The sequence below is a fragment of the Haliotis cracherodii genome, unplaced genomic scaffold (genome assembly GCF_022045235.1).
Source record: "Haliotis cracherodii isolate W230 unplaced genomic scaffold, xgHalCrac1.p SCAF_10, whole genome shotgun sequence".
Lineage (NCBI taxonomy): Eukaryota > Metazoa > Mollusca > Gastropoda > Lepetellida > Haliotidae > Haliotis > Haliotis cracherodii.
In genome coordinates, this window is record NW_027266265.1 from 7640313 (window position 1) to 7657589 (window position 17277).

General features: G+C 39.4%; 1 protein-coding gene across 3 annotated transcripts; it reads right to left on the bottom strand.

The window, feature by feature from the left end:
* Positions 1-315: 315 nt before the first annotated feature.
* On the bottom strand, positions 316-11496 carry LOC139445981 (uncharacterized). Of its 3 annotated transcripts, none has more exons than XM_071227254.1 (6): positions 11412-11496; positions 10148-10242; positions 7495-7633; positions 6094-6230; positions 2655-2832; positions 316-1090 (listed from the first exon to the last, which is right to left on the bottom strand). In XM_071227254.1, the coding sequence occupies exons 2-6, from the start codon at positions 10162-10164 to the stop codon at positions 488-490; spliced, it is 1074 nt and encodes a 357-aa protein (XP_071083355.1). In that variant the 5' UTR covers positions 10165-10242; positions 11412-11496; the 3' UTR covers positions 316-487. The 3 variants fall into 3 exon arrangements, with proteins under 3 accessions (XP_071083355.1, XP_071083337.1, XP_071083347.1); XM_071227236.1 differs by having other exon boundaries at positions 10148-10351; XM_071227246.1 differs by lacking the exon at positions 11412-11496 and adding an exon at positions 10434-10461 and having other exon boundaries at positions 10148-10351.
* Positions 11497-17277: the final 5781 nt, after the last annotated feature.

The following is a 17277-nucleotide window of genomic DNA, read 5'->3' on the forward strand; positions in this document are numbered from 1 at the left end:
ATCAGGTGGTTACTTGGCTAATATTATCTCTCACTGACAGTGCTGATCTTTCCTCATGCGATCAATCCCAAGATTGTGTGATTCCGACTTTCAGGTGCAGCTATAGCCATAATATTGATGACTACAGCATAAGGCAACAGTCCGTCACTTAGTCAGAGTCAAGCTGATGCTATTGTGAACCCAGTGCACTGACTGACAACCCCTATCCTGCTCCCACAGAAGGTGAGAGAATGCATAAGCAAGATTCAAACAGAAAACTTTAATAAAGAATATTATTTTATATCAATCAAACACATCAAATGATAAGGACTAGAATAAAATATTTCATTGCATAATCATCTATGCATACATGTCATAAACCATTATAATATCATTCAATGTATACAGCAGAATTAATAAAAATATGCATTTAACGGGATCACAGTCATTTCCCTTCACTTGAAAGGCCATATTTTCAACCATTTAGTTATCTACAGCTCTGGATCAATCAGGCTTTTACAAGTGCAACATTTTTTTTCTTGTATGTGGCTGCATCTCTCGCCCTCCATTCATGGACAATGTTATACAGATCCATCACTTGTTGATCCAGCCTCGGACACTGGGCCATGTCAGCGAGTTCGTCATTATACGCCCACTGCCTCGGCCCCATGTGGTGTGCATACCGAGGAAGCAGCCCCTCGGAGAGACGATGCTGATAATCCATCTCTGTGTCTAGGTCCATAGCTTTCCGTGACGGCAACTTCAAGGATCCATCCAATGCTGATAGAGCTACAAGAATTTGAAAATGGAACTGTGGGAAGGGGCAGACAACTTTGCAAATTCCTATAAAAGACAGTGATGGAAATTCTGTATGGATTATATGCTTGTAAAGGGGGGTAACTCTTTCATTTTCTATCTTGACATTGCACGATTCAGAGAGAAATGGGAAGGTGTATTTGTATCCTGTGCAGAAGACAACAGAGTCTATCTTTTGTTCCTCTTCGTTGGAGAAAATAACTGAATCTTCTGTGAAGCGGGCTATCCCAGGTTTCTGGTCTACGTTGGGAGGTAGTTTGGATTTTATGGGGGCTTTATTGTGACTGATGAACACCTGCAATAGAGAAAGATTGCATCACACATGTGCATTCATTGTTTAATAATTTAGATTGTGGATTTTCCCAAGCCTATGTGTCAGTTATCAAAATACAATTGTCAATGTAAAATCTGTTTTCTTAAATGATACCTTAAAAGTTATAGGACAAAAAAGGCAAATTATTTTGGTTACTTCACTACTGATGGTGTAGAATATTTCATTACTGAAACTAATTAACCAACTCAGTGGCTCAGTGACTCTCAAGATCTTAATTTATTGATACATTTGTGACATTTGGGGTCAACGGACCTTTAAACCATTTAAATTAAAAAATACCTACAAGAGAAATGTTCTTCACAGTGGTCTAAACTACTTTTCACAATAAGCTACATAAGGAGTCTTGCATCATGAAGAGGAAGTTAGGGAGGGTCATCATGAAAAATAGCATACCGGTACTTTGGTCAAAGGTCAAAGGTCAAAAGTTCAAAAGGCCATGCATGGCCATGTTGAAGTGTGTCCCACCTCAAAGGGATCGTTTTACTGTCTATCAAACAAATTTAGTTTCATCCGAATCATTTGTCTTTGTAGAATCTGGTCCAGCTGCCTTAGCCTGTGTTGTGTCATTGTAGTTTTATCACCTAAATACTTCATATTCCGACACTGTACAAGTGTATGTGAACAAAGCCCTGTGAATAATTCCATAAGTAACAAGATGCTGATGGTTTTTAAAGGAGGAATATGCTGGGATCAACTGCTGGTCCTTTGCCCTTGGCCTGCAGAAATAACAGAGGGGCAAGGCAAATGGGACCAAATATATTCTATATGTACACATGCTATCTATCATCTTCCCGCGGCAAGAGAGTTAACTGACTTTAAAAGTCCAGTTTCAACCCTTGCCGAACTAGGCTGGAATTCCTGGGCTCGATCGTAGCGCCATCAGTGGCTATTACCAGTTATGTCCCTTCTAAACCTCTCCTATGGGCCAAACAGATTCCACCTCTCGTATCACTTGCGTTTGCTTCACACAAAATGGTGGTGCCCAGTCAGGACGATCTGATCGATAATCAAGTTCTATATCGTGATAAAACGGGTCTTACATCGCGAAATGCATCAAATCACGTGAGCACCTTGATTTAAAACATGAAAAGATTTGGAAAATATCTGCTGACCACGAGTTGGCAGTGTACATGCTTTGCAAATCCTGCAATTGACCGAAATCTGCACGACAGATTACAAACCGGATTTCGATTTCGGTGCGCAATTTTGATTGGACTATTTTGATTGGACTCGTTAGTCCAGCCAAAATGTAACTCGATAATACCAGCCTAGTTCGGCAAGGGTGGAAACTGTACTTGTAAAGTCAGTTTACTCTCTTGCCTCGGGAAGATGACATACTATCTACAGCAGTTGAGACATTTGGAGGGACAGACTATTTCATCATCAGCTGGCCCTGCTGACTTGCAGTTTCTTTTTTCTCAAATTATTGATTTGTTTTAAAATTAAAAAAATAATTAAATATCTAATGTTTAATTTCTTTCCAAGGACTATGGAGTAAGTTGTTACACATTCTAGTTGAGCTTACTGTGTGAGCAACAGTGCTGAGTTCCACCATGATGTCCATGCCAGATGACTGAGCACCAAGACACACGACACGCTGATGCTTGAAGGAATCAGGCTCCCGGTAGTCGTGGCTGTGAAACACACGACCTCTGAACTTGTCCAGGCCTGGCATGTCCGGGAACAAGGGGATGGAATAATGCCTGGAACATGTCAGTCATGAACTTCACCACATTTCAGTTTACATAGTCTCTGCAACTTTATGTTAAACCATGTGTTTGATAGTGTGAATGGATTGTTGAGAAACATGATTTAGATCATTTCAGATCAATGATACAAATAAGGGTTTTATGTGTATATGTACCATATTTTCATCTCTGTACCACATAAATGCTCTATTTTTGTACCAGTTCCCCAGTGGGTGTTTTTGTACAATTACATTCTATTCAATTGTCAAAGCAAATCACTGGTCTCGAGGGAAATAAAGTTGGTATAAACAAGTACATATTCTTCTGTGCATACCTGCGGCTTTGATTACTTTTCATGTCCTCCAAACCAACTATAAGGTTTTTCAATGCTAACACAAACCACGAAACATGAAAGACAGTGTGGCACAAACTAATTTTAGCCAGAAATTATCTGCACATATGAAGTGAGTGAGTGAGTGAGTTTTGTTTAATACCCCTTTCAACAGTATCTCAGTTACATAATGGGTAGAATAGGTCTTCAACAAACAATGCTTGACGTAAAAGGCGACTATGCTTGTCGTAAGAGGTGACTAATAGAATGGGGTGGTAGGGCTCTCTGACTTGGTCGATGCATGTCATCACATCACAATTGTGTAGATCGATGCTAAGGATGTCAATCGCTGGGTAGTCTGGTCCAGACTCAATTATTTACAGATGGCCGTCATATAGCTGTAATTTTGCTGATTGGGGGTTAATTGTAAACAACAAATAAACAAACAAACATAATGGCATGTCAGTGGGATGTGGGAGGAAAGCTGGAAGTGATGCAGGTCTAAGACATTCACCACTTTGCTGAAACCCATAGCACAGGTATGGTGCTGACAAACCTAGAAACATAATCAGGCAGAACCTCGGATTCAAACCCATGCTGGGATCCTGGCATGCAAGGGATGTAACTCTGCACAGCAAATTTGCCTCCTTTCTGGGGTGACTAAATGAGTTCTATATTTCTTTCTGATTCCGGCCCAGGTCAATGGACCAGGATCCAGTGCCAGCGATGTACATACTCCCACTCATCTTTTAAGCCTAGTGAAAATTACTGTTGTTCAAAGCACAGCTGCAGGCTTTTTCCAGTTAAACATCATTAACATCCAGATAAATCTACCCAAGACGGTAAAATTCAGAGGGTATTTTATACAAACAAATATTTAATGCAGACGGTGATATTTGGCTGTGCCTTAGATAAGATGGAGTGACCAGTGATGATACAAAAGTAGTACATATTAACCTTTATTTCAATTATATCTTGTCACTTGTCCTGTTTACTATAACAGGGACCGAGGTGTTTAAGTGTTCATTCATCATGCAGATGACCCTGGTTCAAATCCCCTCATGGGTGAAGGCCCCTTGCCGTAGTATGAAAAGAATGTTTGTTAAAATCTGCGTACAACCTTACTTCCTCACTCAATCTACAAACAATATAGGAGGGCGCCTTAACCCCCTCCCATGAATCCCGTCACACCTGAATCCAGAATACTACTTAACACAAATCTCAAAGAGTCATGTCAGAAATCACTCGACAACGACAGAACGAAAACCCATAGTTAATAAAAGGTTGTGATTTGAATTGAAATTACTGAATATATATATATACATTTATATAATATCGTAAAGAACAGTGAAGAACAAAGCATGATTTATTTCACGATAAAACATTGTTCTATCATGATGTATTCGAATATTCGATCGCAACTTGATGATGTCATATATTGGACGACGTTATTTTTGAGAGGGAAGTGCCCAGTTTGTTGTTTCCCATTGATGTAGCCGGGCTACACAGATTAACGCAGTGGCCGAACGATCGCAACAAAAAGTGGGAGAGATGTGACAATTGGTATTAAGAGAAAAGGTACAGATGATCAATTGTGAGAATATGAGGGAAACACCAAACTTAATCCACGTGTTCGTAAAATGGACTTGTCCAACATTTCTGAGGTCTGATTCTATTCAGGGAGTCATCATTATTAAAATTTGGGTAAATATTTTTAAAGTTTGTACATTTTACCAACATCCTTATATATCATATAAGAAATAAACGACTCGTGGTCGTTGTTTATGGTCCAATAAAACATTGCAGTGAGAATAAACCACTCAGGGATGCACCCCTCATGGTTTATTCTCCCTGCAGTAGTGGAAAAGTAAAATGGGGAAGTGTTTTAATCAACGCTTGTTTCCAGGGAGTTTAATTCTTATTAAGAAGTTAATGTGCATTGAATGTTAATCATAATTCCCCTTCGATACAGATTATTCTTTTTCAGCAAAAATGTATTTTGTATGCATTATCAATGTATTTTGATAGGAGTCAAACGGAAAGCTTATCAGTCATAGAGCTAGATAAATTACTTTCCCCATACTTTCATTCACTGTTTACGTCTTAGAGCCAGATCTAGTATTTGCCAAATAATTGTTGATATAACAGGGCTAATAATATAATCTGTCAGTCAGTGTCAACATCAAGGAATTTGTCTATGGCTGAGCGGTACTTAAACAATAATCTTAATTTATATGTATTTTATTAACATATACCACTACCAGATCCCATGGGTGTGTTTTGGCTACCACACAGTTGCCAAGATGGCTGGGATCTGGTGGGATGGGCAAGATGTCTGACATCTTCAGCGTGTTCAGAGCATACCTGACTATGGCCCATTTATTTGCGACAACTGATACAAGAAAACATGTTTCCCGCTTTAATTCTAATGCATATGAATACTAACTGGTCAATGCAGTGGATTATATTATTCATAGTCTAGACATTAGGTCAGACTAACTAAAAGAAACTACTTCGCTTGTTGCTTATTTGTTTATCGCTGCCATTTCTCAAATGCTGTTAACCTGGAAAAGGTGTTGTCAATTAACTACAGTCAGCTTTTGACAGATACAGTTGAAATTATTCTGTTTCATTTGACCGAGTTTCCCATAGCAGCTGTGCATGTATTCTGCTATCGACCTCTGTCACATCCGATAGCGTTTCTTTTGTTCGCATTAAAAATGCATTGGTTCCAATTCGGAAGCTATGCGACCAATATGCCTTCATTTTAAATCTATTCAACACTTTTTTATTCAACAGGATAGGAGGGCTAGGCCTAATACATAGCATACAACCAGCATATGTACTTTACTCACCAGCTGTTAACTACTCATTCCCATGTAATCTTGTGTTTGTCGTTTTAATTAGACCTACTGTCATGAATCTATACCATATGGCATACCTACCCATTACAAACAATAACTGCATCAAACAATTCCGTCTTTTTGATGGTTTCATTGAGAACATCACTAAACTCCACTTCCCATTTTGGTTCCGATTTGTCTAGCTTGAGAGGATGTACACGATCTACTCTAGTCTGAAACTGCAAGTGGGGAGAAAAAAGTCATTGTTGGAATGTTTTTTTCAGTATCATAAACAAAGCATCTTTCTTCAAGAATTAAGATTTGAAGGTCTTTTTTGTGTTCATTGTCATCCTGGTCAATGTAGGTGACTTCTTAAGACGAGAGGGCTTCGAGTGGCCCAGTCACCAGAAATTGCTGCGCAGAGTTGCTTCTGATGATTGTTGGTTCAAATCCGAGTTTTGCCCTGATTATGATCCTTGGTTTGTCAGCACCAGATACCTGCTTCTGGGTATCAGACAAGTGGTACATGTCCCCAACCTTGGTCACTTCAGGATTTTCTCACGCAGTAAGCTGAACGCCTTAACACAGCTGAAAAACTGTTCTCAGTAGCACTAACTCACTCACTCACTCACAGGACAATGTTAAGTCCATCAATTGGCTGGTAAACATTGTTGAGTGAACCACTGAGTTACCAGTGAGGAATCAGTGTACTAGATCAATGCAAATATGTGAGGGTGAAAATGATGGTCCATGTATAAAATCGTATTGAAATCTAATGTAAAATGTACTCCAGTTAACAAGTGTATTGACATATCGTTACATCACTAATGTTTCAGAAGTAACAGGCCACAGGACCCATATTGCTAGGAAGTGCTGGGTCATTTGTAACTTATGAGGTCACTGACCTTCTACACATGACAAACTGATGCACTGTCATATGTGGCGGACGGTGCATTAGGCTTATTGGTAAATAACAATCCTAGCACCAGAATCATATGTTTCTATAATATGTTCACTTTCATTTTAAAAAATAAAATATGAAAAACATGCTTGTCTCAGGTAAAGTTAAACAGAGACATGTACTGAAGCAGACATTTCTGATTAAGAAATTCCTTCTATTAATGTTTTTGTTCAAATTAAAAACCTTATTATTATTATGTTCAATGTAAAAATTATTTTTTAAAAATTAAATCTTCAAAAATTAACTGACATGAAAGTAGGTGAAGATAATTGTTTATTATTAAACAGACCTAGGGGAGGAAAACTTATATGTTAATTTCATGACAAGTGAATAATAATAAACCTTAGACTGATGCATGGGCGGATACAGAGGGGGGTTGCGGAGGTGCGCACCCCCCACCCCCCCTTTTATTTTGAAAAAAATCTTTATTTCTGTATAAATTACCACCAAAGACAATAAATAGATCTTAATTGTGCACCCCCCCTTTTCAAAAAAGCTGTATCCGCCCATGTGATGTGTTGTTTGTTTTCAAATAACTGTACCTTGATTTTGTCAGTGATCTTGAAGTTGTCGCTGTAGTCTTGTAAATACTGCAGGACATCTTGATGCCATATGAAAGATGGCAGGGTTTCCTTGAAAGGAAAGTCAGGAAATGCCATTACTTCTTTTGGCAGATTTGTCCTGGAACAAGAACATCGCAAAACATTCAGTATAAACGTTAGCCTCCACCTCCCTAAGTTTACACAATAGCTGTGTAGGATCTTAGAGATGGGATTTGTTGGGAATCAGGGAGACACAATTAGGAGACGTACATGTGATTTCAGACCAGCTGGTGTACTTGATGTAATTCTGAAAACATATGTGTATTGACACTTAAAATACAAAATTTATCAGTAATTTTCCGGAGCACTTTCTTTCTACAATAGATGTGAGACATATGGAAGAATTCATTTCAATTGTTCGTTGTTTATTGCCAAACTCAGCAATATGGCGATAGCCTCTAAATAATAAAGTCGGGACCAGTATGGGTGAGCCACTAATTACATTTTCATAAGTGGTATAAAATTTATATGAAAGTAAAATATCTTTTTTTAACATTCTTTGTAGATGTACTATGTATTGTAATTTGTCAGAGAAAATTTTATGTATGTTTTGTATATATATTAAAGCTTGTGTCCGAGTGCTTTGAGGTTATAATAGTTCAGGGCAAAACTATACTTTATTACGCTACACATGGGGGTAGAGCAGACTTTCTAAGGTGCCGAATTTATAACTAAAAAAGTGTTTTATTGGAGAAGGGTTTAAAATCAAATCTGTACTAAACGTGCCATAACTTGAAAATCCTCGAACAGGGCTAACTGACGGGCTGTTCCACTTGATTGCCTGTACCCTTATGCTAAGAGACATATTTATGTTTTAAACAAAATTCAGCACCACGAAAATTTGTTGTGTATTATTTAAATAGGTCATATTTCCTTATCCTTTCAGTGTGTGGTTATGCATAAACTCATGCTGCAATAAGGATTTTTAAATTTAAGTTTTAATATTAATTTGCTTGAATTTAATCACAAGACTCAAAACATTCCACAAATGCATTGTCAGGCCGATCTAACATGTACACATAGCCGATGTTCGGTGTCACTGGTAATTGTGAGTTAAGGTATTTTCTGTTGTACAACTTGCAACTTTGTTTCCGCCACTAATGCTAGCAGACTGCAGCAACTGCAAGCCATGAAACAGTGTGCTTACCATGTTGGTTGCACAACATGATACCGTAACCAATGTTAATCAACCGCTTGGGGCGTGATATGGCATCAACGTGGGACGAACATGAGGGCAGCCGGTTTGTTTGACTGCTGTATATTGTTAATTTCTGTACACTAAGAAACAGGTGTATATGTATGTGGTAATGAAACTTTTCAAGGATTGCTCATTCATTTGTCCTGACAGACATACATATTTCGTAGGGAACCAACGCCCGCCTCGGACCATTTTGTTACTGCCGTGGCATGGACACAGTGGTTTGATTATGTTTGAGATAATGCTGTGACATGAGAGATGGTTGGCACTCATCTTTCCATATTTCTGCCAAGGTAATAACATGGAGTTGAAAAGGGGTCTAATAGGTGACGGACACTTACGAAGTTTACAGGTAGGCATGGTGTCTCGTGACTTTAGTCTACGGACACTTACGAATGATCCCAATGCCATTTGGCACACCCATACTATTCAGTAATCTACAAGATACCGAGTGGTGAGGAATGAGCCGATATGGCGCAAACTGAAAACGGCTCCAGGCTTCAGACGTTAGGTGTCAGACGTCAGACGTTGAACTCGCGAGTACGCATGAATGACATGGTATTTAATAATTCGTCGGGTGATTTTGGGGACAGGAAAGCGTGGTAGGGGACACTGTAACGATGATGTGGATAACAGTAAGGAACGAGGGAGGCATGAGCATGGCTAGCGACAACACAACAGTGAGTTCGCTTTTGAATCAGCACTGAAAAAATGCAGCCGGTGAAAGTGGCTTGTGTGAATGTTCCAGGACAGTTTCCAGTAGCCAAACTATTTGACACAAAACTATTTCATCCTTTTTACTCGATGTTTTTGTGTGAAGAATATTAGGAGCCGATAAAGAATCTATAATAGCCACCAAATGGGTATACCTAACCCAAATGATCGTAAAGGGCTAAGGATAGAGTTTGGGTTAACCTACCCTAACACTGTCGACATTTGGATGTGTTCATGCCAATATAATATCCCTAATAAACTACATTCTTGTGCATATTAATGACCGAAAAAATAATATATGTATATTAGTTCCCATTTATAACCATTTTAGCCACTTCAATTACGAATAAAACGAAACAAAAAATATATAAAAAATAAAAGTGCTTTTGTAAACTAGCGCTTGCGGCAACAGGCTATATTTAGTAAACATATATTCAAAACTCTCAACACCGCTGGGCGTATTCAATGACATTGTGTGTAGGGATGATAGATCAGTGGGATGAGCTTAAGCACACTCGATGACCCCTGACATCATAGGGCATTGTTTCGCCGGTGTTACTGGCAACAAAGTACTACAAATTACGTCATAGGGTATTGTCACGTATTTGAAAAGTGTGTGGTACTGTATTCTAAATGTAGGCCGATAATTGCATATCAGTATATATTTCATCTGGCACTTACTTGAGATTTTTATACATGCTGGAGTGTACCGGTAGTCCGTATTCGTCAGTTCCAACGCTGTCTGTGTACACCCATGTCCCTCCAACTTGCGGACACTGTTCAAAACAAACCCCCTCAAAAACGTCAGGTCTGGCCAACAGGTGACGCATGGCGCCGAGCCCGGCCGCACCCGCGCCGATCACGGCCACTCTTATCGGCATATTTCTGTATAGAGACAATAAACTAGAATGTACTTGAGTGGAGAACTCTACAGACCTGAGACACTTGAAAACAGTATGACACTTACGAAACATCGGTCAGGTCGTCTGCAGGTGCCCGTTAGTACTTTTCTACAGACCCTTCGCACTTTCGCGGGACAGTCGTTAAGCGAACAATATTACAAGTCGATCAGGTTGCGCAGTGACTTAGTATAAAAGCAAACTTTGCGACATTTCTGTACCTTACTATATTTAAATGAAAGCAGAAGTGGTAGAATTGCTAGGCTGCAGATGTATCGGGACTAAGTAAAGGCAACACAGCTCTACAAATAACTAAAGCACATACATGTATTTATGTTCAAATCAACATGCTAGCGACACGACCTGCATTAAATAGGTAAACGTTGCCAACAACTTTGATATGAAAACGTATTCACATCAGCTCAGCTTGCATACAAGGTGCAGACAATATGAGTACTATATACAAAATATTATTTAAGCATTATCGGAAAGTGAAGGCGATCGATGTATACTTCTCATAAGAAGTTAGGAACTTTCGATTGTTTTCATGTGTCTACAGTTAATTTGTTATGGCCATGGGGGGGGGGGGGGGGTACAGAGGGGGGCTGCGCACGACCTGGCCCCTGTTCCACAAAGCGACCGTAATGCTAAGATGATGGTAACTCCCATACTTTAACATAGACTTACGACAGTCGTAGCGCTACTGTCTGACCTGATTCGAGGGAAATATTCATGTGTCAACAGAGGCAATCCATGCTGGCATCCCTCGTGTCACGTTCTGCACAACATACGCCATGCATGTACAGGCCGTGACATGAACTCACTTTGACATTTGAGTGAGTGAGTATGGTTTTACGCCGCATGTAGCACAATTCCAGCAATATCACGGCGGGGGACACCAGAAATGGACTTCACACATTGTACCCATGTAGGGAATGGAACCCGGAAGCCGTTTTCGCACCATCCAACAATCGATAGTTTTGAGAATATGGTTTGATATGCATATAATTACTAAGCTATATATTTGTCTATAAGTTCATACTGACATGCTTGTCTTCGGGGAAACATCAAACGAGTATCTTCAAGCGAAACAATCCGCTACTGTCAACCCAGTTGTATGGGACCTTCTGCTGTGTCATAGTCACGAGACCTGGTTACTTTCGTCCGGTATCTTATCTTCACAACACGTGATCTTGCAACTGGGTCTATTATTACCGAGGACGTTTAGCCGTGGAATCGTAGATCTGTACCCTCTGCCTTTACTGTCACAGATCTAAAAATCCCTAGACCTCCACAAGTTCTGTTCACAAAGAAAAGAGCCGTCACATTTCAAAAGACCGCCTTTGTACCCTCAGTGTCAATTTTCCCTTAAAACACACCACCATATTCGATTGAAAATGTAATTTCGGAAGTATACATGTATATAAAAATTTAAGTACCAACTTATAAACAAGAATAGGCGTAAAATTCTCTTAATGAAGTGCATCAAATTGAGCAATATACCGTACAAATAAAATATTAAGGAAATTTAAGCTCATTTTCCGAACATAACGTATGAGTAATATAAATACTTGCATTAGGTCAAAATTTGAATATGTTTCTGAAGTGAGTGAGTGAGTATGGTTTCACGCCGCTTTTAGAAATATTCCAGCCATATCACAGCGGGTGGGGGGCTTCACACATTGTACCCATGTCGGGAATCGAACCCGGGTCTTCGCCGTGACGAGCGAACGCTTTAACCACTAGGCTACCCGACCGCTCCTTCTGCAAGAGGAAGACGTTGTACTTCAGTAAAGGGATGAAAGCGTAATACTCATTTAATAAACGCGTGTGTAAACTGGAGAAGACGCAGCAAAATCTCTCATCCTTTTTTGTCCAGGACTCGTTGCACAAAGCGATCTTAGCACTACGATTATGGTAAGCCTATGTTAAGGTATGGGAGTTATGATCGTCTCAGCGCTAAGATCGCTTTGTGCAACGGGGCCCAGGTCTGTATGTGTCTTTTAGACAACACATCTCAGGATTGGTTTCCTTATCCCATATTTTCAGCGCGGCGCTGAACGATATATAGCGATAGGTGCATGTTTATGTCCTATCAGTGTAGCGTGTTGTCATGTTTATCACCTTAAACTATTGGTATATAAAAAAATACATACTAAATCATTCATCAGATGTAAAACGTCCTCCGTAACAGATGATTTGTGATCGTAGTAGATCCGACACACGATGAAGCAAAATCTTTCCTAGTCATTCATGAATGTATTCATACACTCTCTTTGTACAGAGCAAATGAAAAAAAAAACAAGCAACGCCAACATGGAAATGGTTATACATTAGCTACAAACTACAAAAAAACGTTTATTACTTTGTCATAATTGTTTGCAGAGATATTACTTGTATGCCATACCCACATCTGTCAAAATGTTATGTCCGTTGTCCACAAAAGGAAAAAAACAAGACGTGGCTTTCGTTTACCCACACGCCTTTCCGAGAAGATACTATTGATGTCAGGAACAATACCGGTACACATGAATGAGTAAGTTATTTCTTTGGATATTGTTTTTAATAATTGTTAGAACCATTGTCGTTTTGGGAGTCTGGCGAGTCCATTCCATTTGGTACCAAACCGGTTTACCATTCCGCATCTGTGAATATCGATTCCTATTAGAGGGTGTGCGGAACTCAGCAGTGATGTATCTGGGACGCATATGAAGTCATTTTACAAGAAATAATGGTGTATTTATTTTTCGTTATTTGTATCGGCAAAACTAGATCGCCTCCGAAATTATTGAAAAAAATAATTATGCTTTATATTGTTTGAAAAAGGCTATTGTCTGCAACATAAATTACACTGTTGCAATGTTGTTATTTTTCTAAGAACATATTTTAGTTCATAGTTTTGACTAAATTATATCTGGTTTTGCAGTTATGGTGTTCTTTTGAGATTTGTGTTAAATAGTATTTGGGATTAAGGGGTCTGCAAATTAGACTCTGAGTGATTTAAAGTAGATGGTATTCGGGATTGTTAGCACTGGTGGTAGGATAAGTTTCTGTAAATTGAAGTTATACCTCATACGACAAAGACCCCTTCAGCCTTTGTGGCAGGCGATGATATCGGAAGAGTAACGAAGGTGTCACGCGCTGGGAAGGAACTTCTTAGGGTAAAGCATTCGTACAAACTCGCGTCTATATTTACGTAGCCTACAAGAAAGCTTGTCCCGGAATGGTACGAGTTGGTCACAAATGGGGCTAACGGTCAAAGGGAGACAACTCGATCAACGATTTTATGCACTCGGTGTTTTCAGTTTTTAGGACCAAGATGAATATATGCCGAGTGGACATGGGTGTGGTGTCTGCACTGACGATTTCAATTTTATTCTGGTACACCTGAATTCCTCTACCGACATACTACATCGAAAAGAAAAGGGGATCAGTGTCGTTGATGGTCAAAGGGAGGTAATTGAAATCGTGTTCACATTTGCCAAACAGACTTACCTCCCTTTCACACAAGGGACATAACTCTTGATTTTGTTATACGCGATTGCCTCCCCTTGATCGGTGGCACACGCCGTGTGTGAAGTTTTGAGCAATACACGGTGCGGAGTTTAGAGCAAGGGAGTTAACTCTTGCACAAACACGATTACTTCCCTTTGACCATAAAACGACAAGCTCCTTCCCAGCGCGTGACACTTTCGTTACACTCTCGGTAGAGCTTCGCGAACACTACCGACTACCATGTGGTCCTTTGGGATGCTTTTGTTTCTATGCCAAATCCATTTTCAGAAGAAATGAATCGCATAATGAAGGTAGAATGTTCAAACGCTAAAGTTGAGTTAAACTCGCGTAACTGAACCAGCTTAGTGGCAGTTATGATATCGAAAGAATAACCACAGTTACGCGTTGGGAATGGTTTCATGCACTGATCAGTGTTTTGTAGCTAGAGGAATATATGCTGATTGGACATGGGTGTGGTTTCGGGGGTCGTGCACTGATGATTTCAATTAAATTCTGTTCACATCGGCTTATTCCGTTACCTACATACTACATCGAAAATACATGACATTTGAGGGGCCGTGCCGTTGATGGTCAAAGGGAGGTAACTGTAAATCACGTTCACATTTGCCAAATAGACTTACCTCCCTTTCTCACAAGGGCCATAACTCTTGATTTTGTTATTCGCGATTAGCTCCCTTTGATCGGGGGCAGAAGCCGTGTGTGAAGTTTTAAGCGAGACACTGTGCGGAGTAAAGGCAAGGGAGTTAACTCTTGCACGAACACGATTACCTCCCCTTGACCATTAAAAAAACAACTGAAAATTGAGATGATTTTTCCTATGCCAAAACTAGATGTGCACGTTGACTTTTATTCACGTTGCCAATTTGGCAGAGCTTCCAAACCCAAGCTTAACTATATTCAAGTGCACATAGTCTTATATGCACAACTGCTAAAGATCATTTTCTATATTAGAGTTTAGCTGAGATTAAAATTAGTCTTGACGTGATAGCTTGATATTTGAATGAATATCATGAAACTCAAAGTATGCTGGACAGTTAACAGGCCTGTACAGTTCAATATCTATCTTCAGCACACAATGGTTTTCATTCTTGATACAGAACTTAATATGAAACTGAATATGTCAGGTCAAACTTAAGTGACTGGTCATTATCCTCCGCCACCAAGTGGAAGGGGGATATAGGGATGGGTGCCGTCCGACCGTCACATTTCGTTTCCGTAGCAGAACACAAAAGCCATGAGAGATATCTTCACCGAACTTGGCACATAGATAGTTCTAGTGGTTAATTTGTGGCTTTTGAAACTTTGGGATTTTTTAGATAAGGAGGAGGAGGTCTTGAAAACCGTACAATATTTCTTCACCAAACTTGGCACATGAATAGGTCTAGTGGAAAACTGGTGCCTTTTGATAATTATTTTTCGAGTTTCTATGGCAATAACTTTGACTTACACTGAAAATCACCACACTTGGCACAGATCTTGAAAAATGTATAATATTTCTTCCAAACTTGGCATATAATTAGGTCTAGTGGAAAACTGGTACCTTTTAATAGTTTGGGAGTTTTTACAAATGTTTCCTTACAAGAGCATAACTTGGAAACCGTTTACATATTCTACAAAAACATCTACTCAGGGTTGTCTAAGAAACTGTTACCATAATTACCTAATTGAGATGTATACCACTTGACAAAGGTATATGGTAATTATTGTGAAAACACAATTTACAAGTGGCACCCGAACCAGCCTACTTCCTCGCAGTGGGTATTGGTAACATGAACGGGGGCACCCTGAGCCAGCCTACTTCCTCGCAGTGCATGCCGGTAACATGAACCGTGGCACCTGAACCAGGGTACCAGTAACATGAATTATGTCGCCCGAACCAGCCTACTCCCTCGCAGTGTACGTTTGTTGGTGTGGTTGATGTTTTGTGTTTCAATGATTACAGTGAAAGAGACCTGCCAGGATATCAAGTCTATCCAGGAGACACTACACATAGTATTGCTGTGTATGTTTCAACAAGTTTCAAGAACAGTGTCCAGCTATGTGATGTAATGTCATCTCGCAGAATTGAATACATTTCCTTTCTTGTTGGCAAGTTCTGCATTGCTTGTATGTTTGTTTCTCCAAATGTGTCATGGACACGGTTGTCACATGCACTTACTCGTTTCATGCAGAAACTTCAGGATCTCTCCAAGCAGCATGAATGTGAACATGTCCTAGTTACTGGGGATTTCAACTGTGATCTGAGTGAAAAGCTGAAACTTGAGGATTTCTTTAATGTGCGGAAAATGACGCAACTCATTCACTCTCCAACTCATAGTCTTGGCGCTACACTGGACTTGTTGTTTACTGGTCATGCCAGTGCTGTAGCATTCCAGACTCCAGTCTACTACTCAGATCATCAGATGATTGGCGCTGTACTTCTCAGTACACCTCATGGTGACCCCTGCTCTCATTAATCTCGAAGTAAAGTAAGAACTCCCCTACTTCTCTGATAATTGTTTAAGTAGTAACACAACTCATTACAAATACAGTTACGTATTATATCATACCATAGATGGCAAAACAACACCAGTAACAACTTTTTTAGTGCAGCAATAACGCCATTTACAAAAAGGTCCAGTGAACACCCAGACATGTCATATTGGCGGGGGATATGAGTATTTCATGCTTGTTAACATTACATTTACAAAATACAAGTAGTACATCAGACGACGGGGTAGTGTTACCAAGGGAAGTAACTAAAGCTTACAGAAAACATCACCCTGTTGGTGAGCTCAACTCCGGTTGACTACTTTCTATTCCTTACACACTGCTGCCAGAAAACATATTTCTTTCTTTATTCAACTTCTGTGTCATAACTATTAGGACCTTTGTTTTCTTTGTTCAAATAGTCAGTCTTTATGCCAACAAATCTTACATCTGCATGCCACAATTAATGTCCACACGTGTGATTCACATGCTAAGAGTCGTCTGTAGGTGAATTCGTAGCCATGGAGAATTTGTAGCCACTCCCAACTCATAGACAAAATTCACCGTGAAGTCGCGGACAATACAAATAAACTTGTGAAACAGAACTGAATAATGATTTATTACTGACTACATATATATTATAAAATATTGAATTGTAATCTGGAAAATGTATTTCAAATCTTAAATGTGAAATGAAAATACATAATTGCTGCTTTATGATTAGTTGCCTTTTCATCCTTCTCATCTGTGGGCAGTCCCATACTCCACTCTCCACTTGTCCTCCTCGGTTGGGGTATATTTACCTGATGATTTATTTATAATAGTAGTGGTAGAATCTTGCAAATCAAAACAAAATAATAACAAAATAACATAGTCATTATAATCATTCAATCATAATATATAAAATGTGTCTATGAATTCACTACT